Source organism: Mytilus californianus, unplaced genomic scaffold (assembly GCF_021869535.1).
Source record: "Mytilus californianus isolate M0D057914Y unplaced genomic scaffold, xbMytCali1.0.p SCAF_12, whole genome shotgun sequence".
Classification (NCBI taxonomy): Eukaryota; Metazoa; Mollusca; class Bivalvia; order Mytilida; family Mytilidae; genus Mytilus; species Mytilus californianus.
Window position 1 is genome coordinate 59,649,338 of NW_026262604.1, and position 19,134 is coordinate 59,668,471.

At 32.5% G+C, this 19,134-nt stretch overlaps 2 protein-coding genes across 2 annotated transcripts in view; both read left to right on the forward strand.

Moving 5' to 3' along the window:
* Window positions 1-19,134, forward strand: part of LOC127722122 (uncharacterized) — a 162,791-nt gene that overhangs the window by 73,663 nt on the left and 69,994 nt on the right. The window lies entirely within an intron of this gene.
* LOC127722119 (uncharacterized) lies at window positions 9,791-18,348 on the forward strand. The gene is made up of 6 exons (XM_052228962.1): window positions 9,791-9,847; window positions 10,621-14,096; window positions 14,833-14,941; window positions 15,323-15,388; window positions 16,300-16,459; window positions 16,832-18,348. The coding sequence occupies exons 2-6, from the start codon at window positions 10,634-10,636 to the stop codon at window positions 17,042-17,044; spliced, it is 4,011 nt and encodes a 1,336-aa protein (XP_052084922.1). The 5' UTR covers window positions 9,791-9,847; window positions 10,621-10,633; the 3' UTR covers window positions 17,045-18,348.

The following is a 19,134-nucleotide window of genomic DNA, read 5'->3' on the forward strand; positions in this document are numbered from 1 at the left end:
TTATTGGTTAAAACAAACAAGTGGCGATATGCGTAACTGGACATAAGGTTATACACAGACTCATAGATATTAACAGTAATAAATGCTTAACAATTCCTCATGGTTATTAGTATAAACAGCCAAGGGGCTAAATGAGAAACTGAAGAAAAGTCATACACTGACTCACAGACATTAACAGTATACATGTGGAACAATTCCACATGGTTATTGGTATAAACAAACAACTGGCTATATGAGTACCTGGACATAAGTTCATACACTGACTCAAAGACATTAACAGTAATAAGTGCTGAACATTTTCCCATGGTTATTGGTAAAAACAAACAAGTGGCTGTATGAGAAACTTGACATAAGGTCATACACTGACTCATAGACATTAACAGTAATAAATGCTGAACAATTCCTCATGGTTAATGGTATAAACAAACAAGTGGCTATATGAGTAACTGGACATAAGGTCATACACTGACTTACAAACGTTAACAGTAATAAATGCTAAACAATTCCTCAGGGCTATTGTTATAAACAACCAAGGGGCTACATGTATATGAGAAACTTTAGAAAGGTCATATACTGACTTGCAGACATTTAAAGTAATAAATGCTGAACAATTCCTCATGGTTTTTGGTATAATCAAACAAGTGGCTATATGACACTACAAAAGTCTAAAAGTCTGAAAAGACCAGTTTTTGTCTTAATTTGCATGAACTTTTACTCGACATTCTCCAAAAGTATGACTTGTGTCTTAATTTTTCTTGACAAATTCTCATTTATATTAAATTTGTATGAAATTTACTCGACATATTCTCGACATTCTGAATATGGTCTTAAAATTTCTTGACAAATTCTTGACATTTGAATACTGTCTTGAAATTTCTCGACATATTCTCGACATTCTTATTTTTTCTCAGTATGGCTTGACATATTCTGAACATTTTGAATCGTGTCTTAAATTTACTTGACAGGTCTGAGTTTTACAAATCATGACCAATATTCATGATATAACTTTAATCTTTATTTCTCTTTATATGATATACTGTTGTTTCAAGTTACACTTCTTTACAACAAAAATAAAAGTTGGGCATGTAAAATAATTGAAAATTTGGTATATAAATATTTTCAGAGACATATATAAATATGTGTATATATGTCTCTGATATTTTTACAAATGCAAATATGGCTATGAAATCTAAAGTATAAAATAATTCAAATGTGGGTGTGTTGATATAAAACAATTTCAATGTGGGTTTTTAAATAATTACAAATTTTGATTCCTAAATCTTATAAATTAAATGATTCAAACCAATCATACTGTAGACATATTTCATTCTACATTCATAATATTCAATGTTGATATGGTAAATAATTATTATACCAAAATGTGGTTTATATAAATAGCAAATTATGATGATATACAAATCATTCATTTAACAGAAGAAAAATTTGTGTAATGTCATCTGTTGGAATATATTAAGTATTACACATGGACAGGATGTTCCCCATAAAACTAAGGTATTCCACACCCCAGAGTACACGCAACTGTCAAATAGAAGTTATTGCTTTACCTGTAATCAGCCATACAACTTATCAGTTGACCGACCATGCCACTACAATTTATAAAGTTTGTTGATAGATGAAAATGAAAATCATAATTTTGATGAAAAAAAATTGAATTGAAATGGATTTTCTTCATCAAAATTATGAAGTGAATTATTTCAACATAAAAACAAATTGAATAAATCCCAAAGATTAAAAGAAAATTATTATCTACTCCAGGAATAATAAAAAAAATGTATTTATAATGGGTCCCATCAATGATTTCTATAGAAATCATCGGTCTTATGAAATGGTTCTCAAACAGACATGCATAATATAGATCTAAACATTTTTTTTTCAGGAAGGAGTTATCACAAATATTTATTTTTGTTAAAAAATTATAAAATTCAACACTCAAATTTGAATAAAAAATGTTTTTGGGTTGTTCTAAAAAATAAATAAGGTTTTTGAATCAAGATGGGAACAAATTCTTTGACCTAAACGAAAGCCCCCCCCACCCCCCCCTCTTTTTTTAGCCACACACACCCAAAAGATGAATTGTGGGGTCCAAAAGAGATACAAGACACCTATTTTAGTAAAGCAAATTTGACTGGCAGTTTTGCGAACGGCAAAAATCTAAATGCTGTTTGTCAATACCTTCGACTTATATTCCAAGTGAAAACAATTACTTAAATGTTTTATAAAAATAAATCAAAATTAAACTACATGGGGGATTATTCGGGGTATTCCAACTTAGTTGCACCAAAAGGGTATCTTACTATACCAAATTAATCCTTGATTCTTCAAAGTTTAGTTTAGCCATAATAAAAAGGAGTATACAACAGCAATAGAATGTCATAAACAGTGCTGAATAAGTCTGTTCACATTTCAGGCGAATTTTATACTGTTGAGATAGTGTCAAGACATATTTAAGACTGTCAAGAATGTGTCGAGACATATTCAGACATTATTTAGAATGTCAAGAATATGTCGAGACATATTCAGACATTATTAAGAATGTCAAGACAGATCGAGACAAATTTAAGACAGTCAAGAATTGGTCGAGACTAATCCAGACTCTTATCAGATGATACAGGAAGTGTCGAGAAATTTTAAGACAATGTTCATACTGTCAAGACACTTGTCAAGAAAAATTAAGAACCTTATTAGACAAATTCATACCATGTCAAGAATTTTTAAAAATTATTCAGACAAATTAAGAATGTCGAGTAAAAATTCATGCAAATTCAGACAAAAACTGGTCTTTTCAGACTTTTTGACTTTTGTAGTGTGAGTAACTGGACATCAGGTCATACATTGTACACTGACTCATAGACATAAACAGTAATAAATGCTGAACAATTCCTCATGGTTTTTGGTATAAACAAACAAGTGGCTATATGAGTAACTGGACATCAAGTCATACACAGACTCATAGACATTAACAGTAATAAATGCTGAACAAATCATCATGGTCATTGGTATAACAAAACAAGTGGCTATATGAGTAACTGGACATAAGGTCATACACTGATTTACAGACATGAACAGTAATAAATGCTGAACAATTCCTCATGGCTATTTGTATAAACAAACAAGTGGCTATATGAGTTACTAGACATCAGGTCATACACTGACTCACAGACATTTACATGTACAGTAACCATGTGGAAGAATTCCACATGGTAATTGGTATAAACAAACAAGTGGCTATATGAGTAACTGGACATCAGGTCATACACTGACTCACAGACATTAACAGTAATAAATGTGGAAGAATTCCACATGGTTATTGGTATAATAAACAAACAAGTGGCTAGATGAGAATATGGACATAAGGTCATACACTGACTCATAGACATTAACAGTATAAATGGTGAACAATTCCACATGGTTATTGGTATTGATATAAACAAATAAGTGGCTATATGAGTAACTGGACATAAGGTCATACACTGACTCACAGACATTAACAGTAATAAATGTGGAAGAATTCCACATGGTTATTGGTATAAACAAACAATAAACAGTATAAATGCTGAACAATTCCACATGGTAATTGGTATAAACAAACAAGTGGCTATATGAGTAACTGGACATAAGCATGATAAGGTCATACACTGACTCACAGACATTAACAGTTATAAATGTGGAACAATTCCACATGGTTATTGGTATAATAAACAAACAAGTGGCTAGATGAGAATATGGACATAAGGTCATACACTGACTCATAGACATTAACAGTATAAATGATGAACAATTCCTCATGGTTATTGGTATAAACAAACAAGTGGCTATTTGAGTAACTGGACATAAGGTCATACACTGACTCATGGACATTAACAGTATAAATGCTGAACAATTCCTCTTGGTTATTTGTATAAACAAACAAGTGGCTATATGAGTAACTGGACATATGGTCATACACTGACTCATAGACATTAACAGTAATAAATGTGGAACAATTCCACATGGTTATTGGTATAAACAAACAAGTGGCTACATGTATATGAGTAACTGGACATAAGGTCATACACTGATTTACAGACATGAACAGTAATAAATGCTGAACAATTCCTCATGGCTATTTGTATAAACAAACAAGTGGCTATATGAGTTACTAGACATCAGGTCATACACTGACTCACAGACATTTACATGTACAGTAACCATGTGGAAGAATTCCACATGGTAATTGGTATAAACAAACAAGTGGCTATATGAGTAACTGGACATCAGGTCATACACTGACTCACAGACATTAATAGTAATAAATGTGGAAGAATTCCACATGGTTATTGGTATAATAAACAAACAAGTGGCTAGATGAGAATATGGACATAAGGTCATACACTGACTCATAGACATTAACAGTATAAATGGTGAACAATTCCACATGGTTATTGGTATTGATATAAACAAATAAGTGGCTATATGAGTAACTGGACATAAGGTCATACACTGACTTACAGACATTAACAGTAATAAATGTGGAAGAATTCCACATGGTTATTGGTATAAACAAACAATAAACAGTATAAATGCTGAACAATTCCACATGGTTATTGGTATAAACAAACAAGTGGCTATATGAGTAAGTGGACATAAGCATGATAAGGTCATACACTGACTCACAGACATTAACAGTAATAAATGTGGAACAATTCCACATGGTTATTGGTATAATAAACAAACAAGTGGCTAGATGAGAATATGGACATAAGTTCATACACTGACTCATAGACATTAACAGTATAAATGCTGAACAATTCCTCATGGTTATTGGTATAAACAAACAAGTGGCTATTTGAGTAACTGGACATAAGGTCATACACTGACTCATGGACATTAACAGTATAAATGCTGAACAATTCCTCTTGGTTATTTGTATAAACAAACAAGTGGCTATATGAGTAACTGGACATATGGTCATACACTGACTCAAAGACATTAACAGTAATAAATGTGGAACAATTCCACATGGTTATTGGTATAAACAAACAAGTGGCTACATGTATATGAGTAACTGGACATAAGGTCATACATTGACTTACAGACATTAACAGTAATAAATGCTAAACAATTTTTCATGGTTATTGGAATAAACAACAAAGTGGCAACATGTACATGTATATGAGTAACTGGACATTAGGTCATACACTGACTCATTCACATTAACAGTAATAAATGTTGAACAATTTCTCATTGTAAATAACTTAATGGTATGAACAAACAAATGGCTATATGAGAAACTGGACATATGGTCATACACTGACTCACAGACATTAGCAGTAATAAATGCTAAACAATTCCACATGGATAATAATATTGGTATAAACAAACAAGTGGCTATATGCATGCATGATCATGATATGAGTAACTGGACATAAGGTCATACACTGACTCACAGACAGTAACAGTAATAAATGCTGAACAATTCCACATGGTTATCTGGTATAAACAAACTTGTAAAGTGATTCAATATTATCGATAACTGCTGTACTCGTGTTATTTGGCATGACATTATGTTCTGTTTTACATCTTATTTTGTACTCGTTTAAAAAGGTGGATGTGGATTGCGCAAGTCTATATAAAAGCAAGTGTTCTGCTTTTTAAACTCTTTTCTTTGTAACTTGATTAAAATTTATTTTCTAATCTAAATTTTCATTAGCATTTGCTGAAACGTAATTAAATAATGCAATCAATTGCCTATCTTGATCAAGTGTTTTCCTGTCAGGTGTGTCGATCTACCTGTACAAGTGATTAGCGATCTTTAACCGGATATCCCTCAGGGCTCAAGGAGGATCCTTTGGATTATAATACAAAAAGCCTTAGGGTTATGAAATTACAAGCAATTGATTATAATTACTAAGAAAAATGGCAGCGGTAGAGAAACGAAAATAAATTTTGACAATGGCAGGGATCATTTGACGATAGCGGAAGAGAATTTAACGATGGAGGGGGTTATTTGATGGTGGCGGATGACATTTTATAAACGATGAAGGTGACCCACCATAAAACAGGTCATGAAGATTCCTGAGAACAAATCCTTGAAGTAAGTATTTCATTACAATTAAATATATTAAATACAGTGTTATTTTCAAAGAAGAGAAATCGTTATCATCATAACAGCTTATTGTATTGCAATAATATGCGCATAATAGTTGTTTATACATATTCATCAAAAGAATAAAACCGTACTCTGCTTGGGTCAAAGCTAGGGTCATAAATGCTTGTAAATGATAATTGAAACCATTCTACATTAACTATGTTTTTCTTACGTGCATCGTTACTTCTCTTTGGCAGTTTTTTTTTAAAACAATTTAGATGCTCATGATGACGAATACCATTACATTTTTGATTGCTAAGCTTTTTGATGTGGTATGATTGCCAATGAGACAACTCTTCACAAGAAACCAAATGACACAGAAATGACAAATGTAAACAATTCAAACAAGAATTATGTCTGTAATTGTATACTGAAATAGGTATAATGATCTGTATTCCTTCATGCACATGGTTAAATCTTTGTACATACTATGTTTTCTATATTTTCTATATCTTTGCTATTTTATTAATCCTCTCGATGTTTAAGACATACACTTGCCAATACCATTAACAATAAACCCGTACATGTGTCATAATTAACTACTTAATCCAATTATGGATTGCAAACACCCATCAGGCATGAATCTTGACTTATTTTTTAAAACAGTGACTATATTTGTAGGACTCGGAGGTGCGATGGGGACGCTGAAGTGCGATGGTCCGTTCGCTGATGTGCAATGGTCTATTTGACGCATGATGGCTAGTTTAAAATCAACAGATCTGAAATTATTATGAAATGTACATGTAGATTTTTTAATAGTTAATATATAAATTTACATTCATTATTGTCTATGTCTGTCCTTAATTACAGTTGCATACTAAATGAGAGATCGTCCTCTTTGATTTTCTACGTGTGGACATAATTCTGCATTAATATTTTATCTTTACTTTGTTCCTCTTGTGAGTTCCTCGTTTACCGTAATATTATAATATGGAGAGACTTTCTGCGGACCGGTATGTATTTAGTGAATGTCACGCTCCATCGGACGTAAAAAGGCAAAAAGGACTTCATAGATTTCGAAAAATAAAATCGCTACAGAAGGTTAACTTTCGCGTATCTACCCTGTTTCTCGTAGTATTTAAAGTTTATAAGCCTTTTATCAAACTTAAAAACCTGGAAAACTGCTTTAAACATACTAATTAACTACATCGACATGAAAAGCATGTAGTTTTGTGTAGACCATCACACTTCAGCGTAACCACCATCGCACTTCGGCGTAGCTATCAAGAAGATAGAGTCACAATGCCACCATCGCACTTCAGCGTGATCGAGAATGCATTTCAGCGTCAAACCATCGCACCTCAGCGGGACCATCGCGGTTCAGAGTCCTACATATTTACCAGGAAAAAAATGTCAAAAACAGTTACTTAAGTCAATAATATTGACGTCACAGAAATGATGATACTTATACTTCTTTCTGCTTTATTTCACAAAAAAAAACAAGATGCATTTCTAAGGTTTTCATAAGTATTCATTTAATAGGCCTGAATTCAGTACAGTTTTATTCTTTTATTCATAATTAGGGTGAGTTTGCAGAGGTACAAAATGTACATTCAACGGGATTGCATCCATTTTCATAAATGGGGCGAGTTGACATGACTAATTTCATCTGGATTTTTCTACTTTTCATAAGTGGGGCGAGTTGGCAGACCTATATTCAGCAGGATTTTAACCCTGTTCATAAGTCAGTAATCGGGGCAAGTTGGTTAACAAGAGTAGGGCGAGTTGGTAAACAAGAGTGGGGCGAGTTGATGGAAAAGTGGGTGATTTGGTGTGGGGCGATTTGTCATGGATTCTACAATGCCATGCATATATCAAATAAAATTGTAATCATCAAACTTAGTTTATATTGCATAAGACATATGTTTCCAAATTATCATACATATCATACAGGTTTACAAAAGGAAAAAACAAAGACAACCCCAAAAAATGTATGACTAATATACTACACATAAATCTGCGTTTTTCAACACATTGTTTGTTATATTACAGTCAGGGGTACTACTTGTACAAGTAATCTTTATTTACTTGAAAAAGTAAATAAAATATACTTATACAAGTTAATTATATTGTTTGAATAATCTCCCCTTAATTTTCTAAAAAATTTACTTGTATAAGTAAATTTTTTTTACAATCCCACAAAAATTCTCAAGTTTTGAGATGAAAAATCATGCCTTTAACAATTTTTCTCAGGTTAGCTCATAATTTTTTATAAGAGTTCAATGTTTCATCTAATTAATTCAACAAAGAAACTGATTGAGCAAAGATCTTAAGTATTTGCGCAAGGCCTTCAAAAATTGCTCCTTGGGGGCTTGTAAATGAGCAGTGTTCTAAAGATAACAGACAAATGAGATTTTCATTGTCCATGAAATTACACTTAAATGATTAGTAAAGACATCTGCAAAGGACAGACAATTCAAAATTCTGTTAGAGCAAAGAAGTTCTAAGAATTCAAGAAAAGAAGATAGGATGACTTTTTTACTTGTATAAGTAAAAAAATCTGAATGTCTAAGGGACATAACTAGGCCAAAAAATAATTTACTTATACAAGTAAATAAAATACACTTGTATAAGTATCCTACAAATTTACTTATATAAGTATATTATAATTACTTCTTCAAGTAAATAAAAATTACTTGTACAAGTAGTACCCCTGACTGTATTAATCAAACCATAAATGCCTCCAAAGTAATTTATTGAAAAATGTCCTTTCATATGAAATATACAGAAGAAATGGACTTGAAATTGCCGGTTTTTACCATGTACTGTACACTGATTTACACAAACACAGTAATATACGGAAATATACATAAAAAAAAGTTGGAACAAATAATCAGTTGGACGGAAATTGACCAAATCTGGGACGAACTGGTTTGGAACGAATCGGACTAGGAACGAATTGACTAGCATTCACATGAGAATACATAATAACATACCTTCTTTGTACATGAACAGTTCTGACATCTTCCATTTAAAAGTGCACCAGTGTCTGTCAAATATCTAAATGGGCTGTAATCAACTAATTACAATTCCAAAAACCTTCCCGGAATGTTGGGGGATTTGTTTGTGAAATATTTAACAATAAAAAATAACTTTATAAAGAATATAAGTTATTATTTGCCATTTATTAGATAAAACTATGTTGCATTCGCAACAAATTTGACGGACTTGCGCTACCGTAATTTATGGGGTCGTATTTGAGGTCTACAACTGTCTGTAACCTATTGGAATTACGACTATTCACGGTTATAGTATATATTTCTTCACAAGTCAACCAAACAATAACGGTGCTTTTTAATCACTGGATGATCATAAATATGTCAGTTTTTTTAATTTGAAAATCGATCATTTCAAAACAACCGTTCTGTCAGCAATTTTGACGTTAGCAATCTTTCTCAAACACACGTGAACAGTTGGTTATTTATAAATAACTATTCCTGCTGATTCATGTTATAAAAATAAACGACCACAAAGACTAAATATGCATCAGTTGAACCACATATTTTTGTTGACAGTATATTTATCAACGTAAATAATTTTGCGATCGTCTTTTCTGTCAAAGTTATGGACTGACGTTAGCAATGTTCAACTTTGACTTTCGGTGTCATTCAGTGCGATAATAAATCATTTGCCGCTTGGAGCGCTTCGAGATTACGTCACACAACGAAAAGCATGGCCGGTGACTGCCAACATCAACAGGTAAACAGCAATCTTTTTATTTTTTCATCCGTCTGTCAATATTTTTTGACGTTAGCAAATAATGACGATTGAAACATGTTATTAAAAATGTAATTTCTAACAGTTCCTGTAACCGATAATTTTACACACACCATCCTGTACCTATTTTAAAGAACTAAACACCAGGAAACGCGCAAAAATCGACTCGAAAGCACATGGATAATAATTTGTGATTGCGATCGTCAAATTTTGACAGATGTTTATTTTCCGAACGTCAAATTTTGACAGATTTTTTTTTTGCGATCGTCACATTTTGACGGACATTACTCATTCATTCGTCAGAATTTGACAGAAATTCTTTTGCTATCGTTATAATATGACAGACGGTCATTTTTTCTAACAGACTTAAGGAAATAAATGGTCAAAAAGATATTCAATTTTGACAAATTTGATGGTACTTCAAACAATCTGAAAGTAAATGGAATGTGCGTAATAATAATAATGTAAATACCCTGCATTGGACAGTTGGATACCATGAATCGACGAAACTTGTGGAGGGGAACCAGAATTAAATATGATAAAAAATACATCAAGCCTTCAAGGCAATTTGGAATACTTAATTAAAATGTTGGGTTCCAAAATGCCTAAAATAAATAAAGTTGTAGGGTTGATTGATTGATGAGATGAAACACCACGTTCTACACATATATAAAAATAAGATGTGGTATGATTGCCAATGAGACAACTCTAGACTGGTCAGAGACCAACATTCTACACCTGCATATATTTTTTAGGTAGTTCTTTGACATGGGGGATCAAGTTAAAAGTAAATCTGCTCAATATAGGAAAAAACTTAAAGAAGAAAATCCTCTAAAATATTCAGAATATCTGGAAAAACAACGTGAAAGAGCCAAAAAGAATAGAGAAAATCTAAAAAAAGAATTGAAGAAAAAAAAACCATCTGATGAAGCAAAAAAACAAAAACATCGACAATTAGAACAACAAAGGCAAAGGCAAACTCAGTACATAGAAAGAAAGAAATCAGAGAATGTAAACTGGAAACCAAAGAAAAAAGAGAAAGTTACTGATACGCAAACCAGGAATGCAATAAAAAGTCGTCAGCAATACAATAGAGATAAAAAAAGATTAGAAAGGAGTAATATGTCATACCAGAAAATGATGTGGATCCGAAAAAAAGACAGAGAAAAGAAAGCTGCAAAAAGAAAACAGAAAAGGGAAGACGCTGATTCAAAGATCAATAAAAAAGGCAAACTCATGCAAGATCAGCATGGAAATGCATTCAGTTCAAAACAAACTGAATGGAATGTAACAACAAAGATAAGGACTGCATTGCCTAATACACCTGTAAAATTTGCCAAAATTGTCAAGAATTTAGTGGAAAACGCCACACCAATGAAGAGAAGATCTATGGAAAAAATAGGTATCAAATCTGGTAAAATTAGATTAAATGGCATACCTACAGACATCAAGGCATCTTCAGAAGGCAAAAGTGCCCTCAAAACAATTGCAAAGTCCCTTGTTCATGAAAGCAAAAGATTTTTGAGTAAACAATTGGCACTTAATAGGAGAACAATCACCAGAGTTATTTCAAAGATGGGGAAACAGAAAGGTACCACAGTGGGTAAAGAGGGTATACAGAACTTTTACAAAAGAGAAGATATCGCAAGGATACTACCACAAAAAAGATTTGCTACCAAAGATGGCCCTGGGTATGGTATGCAAATTTCCGTGAAAGCAGCTCATTCAAAATACTTGGCAGAAAATCATGCAAAGCCTGTAAGTCTTGGAAAATTTGCAGCTCTACGGCCTAAAAATGTACGTAAACTTGCAGCCAGTCACAGGGAGTATTGTGCCTGTGTTTACTGTGTCAACATTAGATACAAACTGTTGGTATTGAGCAGGACAGTGAAAGATTCCAGCAAAAAGAAAACGTGTGAAAAGGATATTTTGGATATACTGTTGTGCAACAAATCAGACAACGAACACTTTCATAAGTGCCAGTGTATTAATGGTGAATGTTCAATATGTAATAACTACAATAGGAAACTCCAGCTGTTTTACAACGAAATCCCTGAAAATAAAGTAATGAAGTGGAGTAGATGGGAAAAATCAACAGACAGCGTAACCAAAAAAGTAAAGAGAATTATAGTAACTAAGTCTGGAAATAAGGGTACATTATTGAAAGAAATGGTAGAAGAAGACATCATGAAGCCAGCACAAGGAACAACCTTTATCAAACACTTACATAATGCGCAATGGCAAAATAAACAATTCAGCACATTAAAAAATACTTTGCCACCGAACTGGACACTACAAATAATGGACTTTGCGAAAAATAGAGGAGTAATTTATCAGAACGAGATTAAATCAGCCTTTTTCTCCCCAGAGCAAATAACAATGCATCCCATAGTAACTTACTATCAAAGTGAAGTTGGATTGGTGAGAGACTCAGCAATTATAATTTCTGAAGATTGTATACACGATTATCATGCAGTTAGGCACTTCACTGCTATTGTAGATAGACACATTGAGGGTAAAACTGGGAATGTCCCAACTCGAAAAGTAATCTTCTCTGATGGCTGCAGTAGTCAATATAAGTCTAAAGGCCCGTTTGCAGATTTATCTTTGGAAAACTCTGTTGAAATCAACAGAAATTTCTTTGGTTCAGAACATGGGAAGTCAGATTCAGATGCTGAAACAGGAGTTGTTAATAGAGCTGTTGATAGAGCGATTATAGGGAACCAGGTGATCATTAACAACAGTAAAGATATGTTCAATTACTGCAAAACTAACCTTGAATTGAACGAGAATCTGGGAAAAAGAAGTTTCTTTTTTGTAAAGAATGGAGACATAAACAGAAATAGACCAGAAACAGAGGTGAAACCTGTACCTAATACTCGAAAGATTCACCAAGTATTAAACATTAAAGATGAGCGATATACTTTACAGAGTAGGACCCTATCATGTTTTTGTCAGTATTGCAGACAAAAAGACTACCAAAATTGTCTTAACAGGGAATACGTGTCAGAATTTACTTTACAAACTTTAACATGTTTGAAAAAAAATGAAGAAAAAAATATAGCAAAACCCAAACCTCTCAGTGCTTCATCAGGTAATTTAGAAAAAAAGAAAAAGGTGCCACAGAAAATGAAAAATGAAATGAAAGATAATAAAACAACAAAACAACCACTGAAAAAGCCAACTGGAAACATGAAGAAGAAAGATGGAGTCCAAAAGAAAGATATCCTTCAGAAGAAACAAAATCCCTTGAAAACAAACAACTCTGATATAAAAACACAATGTGACAACACTGAAATTAAAACCACTGGAAAAGTTCAAAATAATGTGAGGGAACATATATCAGATAGGGATGCTTTATTCATACAATTGCAATACAAATTGATAAATTGTTCATCCTTTGATGAATTCCAAGCTGAATGCCTAAATTCACTAACACTCATAGAGGGCTTTGAAGTAAATGTCAATCACCATATTTCAATTCTGAACCTCCGATGTGGAATAGATAAGGCAGCATTGCAACTTTTGGGAGAAGAATTTTTAGCAGTAAATATGTACCCAATAGAAGTTTATGGTGATGGAAATTGCTTACCCCGATGTGGTGCAGTATTTACTGGCTTGCACCATATTGAATTGCGGGTAAGAATAGCAATAGAAGGCATTGCCTTTGAGCATTTATACATGGATAACAAATTTTTAAACAAGGGTTCCAGGCACATATCTGGCAAAAACCATACATCTTTGTATGCTCAGTACTCTGATGAATTTGATCCATCTGCAGTCTTAACACCAGCTATTGAAAGAAGGGTATATCGCAAAGAACTCATGGAAATAATAAAACCAGGCAGGTACATGGGGATTTGGCAGATGTTTTGTTTGGCATCTGTTTTAAAATCAAAAGTCAGATCAGTGTATCCCCTTTATGGCAGTGGAATGGTTCGAGAAGATCTGAACCGCATCATTTTCCCAAGAGATATTGGGGTTAGTCTTGAGAATGAAATCTGTATTATGTGGTCTCACATACATGGCTGCAATATTGATAGAAACTTGTGGAGACCAAATCATTTTGTGGTAATACTACCAATGGACAACTCAACTCAGGAAATTGATGTTGTGATGGACTCGGAGTCAGAATCTGAAGAAAACTGGAATGTTGGAGTGTCTGAAATCCTGGACCATCTGGAGGATATTGAAGGCAAACCATTGCTTGATATTAGCCTTGAATTCTCAGGTTTGATATCTTTATATATATAGTTAACTAGGAAGAAAAACAGATCTAGGGTTCATTTTGTAAACCTCAATGAGACAGCAACCCAACAACAAAACCAATACCAAATGGGGCCTTTTATAGCTGACTACTGTGGATTCATTATTATTCATGGGATACCAAATTTTAAGGGTATAGGTTAACAACAAATTTAAATGTTCACCGAATCACAAACTTTCTATAAGCTGGTATGCAGACTTTTGCTAAACCACGAAATAAAATATCCACGAAAATACAAATTTTCTTTAAATACACGAAAATTGGTATCCACGAAAATAAATGAATCCACAGAAACTGAGTATACGGTATGGGGTTTTATTATTGTATTGTTGAAGGCTGTACGGTGACCTATAATTACTAATATTCACTTATTTGAACTCTGGTGGATAGTTGTCTCATTGGCAGTCATACCCCATATCTCTATATTTCTCATATTTTTATACAGATGATACAAATGTATGTCAACATGAGAAAGTGTTGTAATAGAACAAATTTACAAGAACAGGTACACAAAAGACACACAACAACAAACATTAAACAGTAAACACTAAAAAACATTGAACATTCCTGTCTAAAAATTCATCAGGTAAACCCATGATCAGATGTTAGGAAAATCAACATATATATTTGAAAATGACCTAATAAATTGCTCAATAAGTACATGGCAAGTCTTGTTCAACATTGTTCTTCAATCTTTCAGCACTGGACACGTTTCTCCAAACTGCAGACAAAAGAGAAGAAGAGCAGGTCATACTAGACGAACTTATAGTGGATAAAGCACCATCCACTCCATGCAGCAGAGCAGGAAGGTAGCTTAAATATGCTTTTTCCGCTATGTTTGAAATTTATGCTTCATTTTATTGGATAAAAGAGATTTTGAAATACAAATGATCATTTAATTGAAATCTTCTCGGAGAATAACAGATTTTTTTTTTAATTTTGCCATGAATGATAAAACTGGAACCCATTTTCAAATATACACTTTTGTATGTATACCACCTTATATGCATGCAAATTACATTCATCAAGGCTCAAGTATGACAGAAATTTTGATTACTGTTCAAAGTAACTGTTACGGCAGTGATGTTTATTAATCATAATTTTATATTCATTGTACTGATTAGAATTGTATTGCCCAGTGTAAAACATCTGGCATACTCAAGTTAATAATTATTGTTTCATGTTTACAGGCATCATGAAAACACAGAAGAGTCAAACATTGTTACAGAAAACAATGTTCAAGATGTTCCAACAAGGTATGTATAAGTGATATTCTCAACATTGGTATACATACATGTATATGTGATAAACAAGTAAAAATTAAAAAAATAAATCCTTTAATGAAAAATGAAATAGCATTTATTTCAGACACTTGCTTAATCAGGATGTAATCCAACACTTTCAACTTGTTCTCAATGTTTTTAACAGACATTTTAATAATGGTACAAACTTGGCTGTCAAGTTTGGAGATAGTATTATTCCAGCAGTAGTAAGTTGAGTTCATGAACAATTTTCTTGTTATTTCTGTTTTGTTTTATTCACAGTACACCATGAGATGATTATTCTCGAAAATATACTGGTACACAGTGTATAATTGAACACTGTGTCACCTCAAAAAATCCTATCAATACATTCATTATCAGGGAACTGTTCCTTTACTTTCAGTGCTTTTCTTATGTTCATAGGGAGTGTGTTATGTGAACCATTACATTAGCTCTAGATATGTCCCTTCATTTACTGTTTTGGGGTTTTACACAATTTTGGTATTGTCAGACAATAATCATCTCTCGTGTTCAATATGTGCTATGTTGCAAGCATAAACTTTCAGTTTGAAGAACACAACTTTTATGTTTCTAGTTCATGTTTAAAAAAAACCAGATTAATTCAAATAATTAGTTATGCAAGTACAAATGTAGTAGGAGAATTATATCAATATCATATAGTCTGAAGTTAAAAAATAAAAAAATAAAATGAATCTCTCTTAACAAGTTTAACTGGAGTATACAGAAATTTCAGTATATAAATTGTAAAGAAAGCTTGTATATTCACACCATTTTATTTTCACTACTGAATATATATATATATATATATACACACAACTGGCTGTCATTTCTAAGTAGTCTTTCCAATATTTTCTGTTCATTTATTTCAAATTTTGTTCTTAAAGATTTCTGAATGGCCATGGATACATTATTACAAATACTATAAAGAAGGAAAATGGATGGATGGACAGACACTGTATACTGTTGCTGCCACGGATGTTCTCAGAACTGTGGACCCGCCTGATATTAAAATGGAAGGCCGTCACCTGTTCTACATATTCAGTGGTAGGTACTTGACTGATAGTCATTGAGGCTTCTGACTTTTGACAAGCACATAAATATGTTGAGGGGATAAACTAGTTTTGTCTATATGTTCACAAAATCATTGATTAATCAGTAGAGTAGCAAATTACTATACATGTTAATTTAACCAATGTTGTACATGTAGCAACCATAGTTCTAATGCTAGCTTTATCTATTGCAGATAAGGTGTTACAGTAAATTGCATAAATTGCTTCCATGTTGTTACTGTGCCTGTTTAGATAATTATAAAACAAGTGACAAATTATATATTGTGTATTATCAATGATATTAATTTATATAAATATAGTGTTATAAATGCAAATTATTTTAGTCAATACATTTTTTTCTTTTAAGGTGATGTTTTCAAGAATGGGCCTCAGAAGATCTTGGACTAACTACAGGAACTATGAAGAAAACAAATTTCTGTCAATGATTTTTGTTATAATGATATTATTAAATTGGATTCAATGCAAACTGTGTAGATCTTGTTCTGAAAAAAAAATTAGAATATATGTATTATTGGCTAAAAACTTGCGACTACTTGATATTTATTTTAGTTACCAGTGATTGTGAGGAAGATTTGACCGAAACATTTAACAAGCTTTTTCAGACCAGGTGCTCTTTTCCCAAAAAGTCTTATGACTAAAATTGATTGCAAGTTATACTGAAATGTTCACGACTTACGAGTACTTTTTCTCGTAAGATTTTTTGTGAAATGAGTTGCAGAAACTTCTTTATTAATACTAGCAAATTAAGTTATTTTATTCAATGATATAAAACAAAAACAAAAACCGAAATAGATACATGGATAAGCAATGAAATATAGCATAAGTATAATAAATATAATGGCCAATCATCTATGGACATCATCACTAATTGGTTGTCTGCTATGGGATGCCTGTGTCCAGAATGACATCAAACTTTCTCCAATTTTTGTAGATATATGTTCCTAAAAATGACCTTCATGAGAAAAAAGGGGAGTGTCTTGCAAGAAGCAGACCCTGCTTAACCTTCCAGAGCACCTGAGGCCACCCCGTTTTTACAGGGTCTTTGTCTTTAGTTCTTTAGTATTGAGTGTCAATTGGTTGTTGTTGTATATGTTTATTGTCCCTGAGATTGTCTTTGTCCTTTGTTTTTCCTTCTTTTTGATTGATTGATTGCTGATTGCTTTACTCCCCATCAGCACAACCTTCTTTTTGACCCTTTGGCTGTGTACCCTTCCTTAATTGGTTTCATTTTACTTATTATACCATTAAATACTTGTTTGATCTTAACAGGAGGTGTCTGTTTCTGTCAAAACTTCATGTTGGCAAATCGATAGCATGATTTTATTAGAATTGTTGGTACATGTATCAAATAGCTTTCTGTCAAATTTTATGCTTGCAAATAGCATAAATTTGTAAAACTTTTATGTTAGCAAAGGGCATTCCGTCAAATATTTATGTTAGCAAATATCAATATGTCCACATTTTATGTTAGTGAATATTGTTCTGTCAAAACTTTATGTTAGCAAAAAATATTCCGTCAGAATTTTATGTTAGCAACTAATAGTCTGTCAAATGCTGACATTAGCACTACATTTGTCAGTCAAAAAATGACATTAGCAAAATACAAAAATCTATTTTTTTCTCTTGTAATAAAATCTCTATGTATGATGCATTGTTATATAGCTTATCTATAGAAGTAAAAAACAACTAAACTCAACTTTAAGCAAAACTATCAGAGTTTTATGGCATAAATGTTTATTTATATTTGTTGCTAATGTCATAAATTCCGTCAAAATGTCTGTCAAAAATGACATTAGGAACAATTTTTTTTAAATTGTTTAATAAAAGATTATTATTAGGGGAATAAACTTTCTTTTTGCATATTTTGATTGTGTACCTTATTTTCTACTAATTTGCCAAAAAAGCTAGTAGAAAAGAGTTAACAAAAAAAATATTTTCAAGGTAGTTGTTGGTGCACTTTTAAATGGAAGATGTCTTCTATGAGTGCAGTGACATTTTTTGCGCCAAGCAACCTACCGGAAGTATGAGAATTTCCAAATCGTACCGGTCGGTATTAGACAAGTCGCCACAAACGAAGTCGTCCTTTTACGAGGGTCGTAACGGTGGAATCTTCATGAAGAATAACGGTAAAAAATCTTGTCACATGACTTTAAAGGTATATATATATAAATATAAACAAGTCTAAATCGAAAACAACGTTCAAACCTATGATTGCGTTGGATAAAAACCGCAATTTTTATTCGTGTGCATGCAAAACAAATTTCTTGATAGAGGGGTCTAAATACAGCACAAACAACATTTTTCAAAAGACCAAAAAAGTGAAAAAGTATATTTTGACAAAACGCATTTGACTAACAGGTCGAACAACAGATGTTCTTAAACCCTGCTGACTGCCTTTGGCGATTGCCAAATAAACGGATCACAAGATGTTACAAAATGGATCTTTTAAAATTATTAATTTAATACCAAACAGAAAACAATAAACTTGCGGAAAAGATGGTATACTGCAAACAAAAGGTGCAAAAATTAGTACACCATATCCGGATTTCGACAATTAATGTCTCTTCAGTGATGTTAGGGATACAATAAAGACATAACAATTTGTTCCAACTTTTTTTAATGTATATTTCCGTATATTACTGTGTGTAA

What these genes read in the sequence shown, in the direction of transcription:
- LOC127722119 (XM_052228962.1), top strand. Translation starts at nt 10,634, where the DNA reads ATGGGGGATCAAGTTAAAAGTAAATCTGCTCAATATAGGAAAAAACTT. An exon ending in GTTCAAGATGTTCCAACAAG is followed by an intron (nt 15,389 to 16,299) that starts GTATGTATAAGT and finishes TTGTTCTTAAAG; the next exon opens with ATTTCTGAATGGCCATGGAT. An exon ending in CCTGTTCTACATATTCAGTG is followed by an intron (nt 16,460 to 16,831) that starts GTAGGTACTTGA and finishes TTTTCTTTTAAG; the next exon opens with GTGATGTTTTCAAGAATGGG.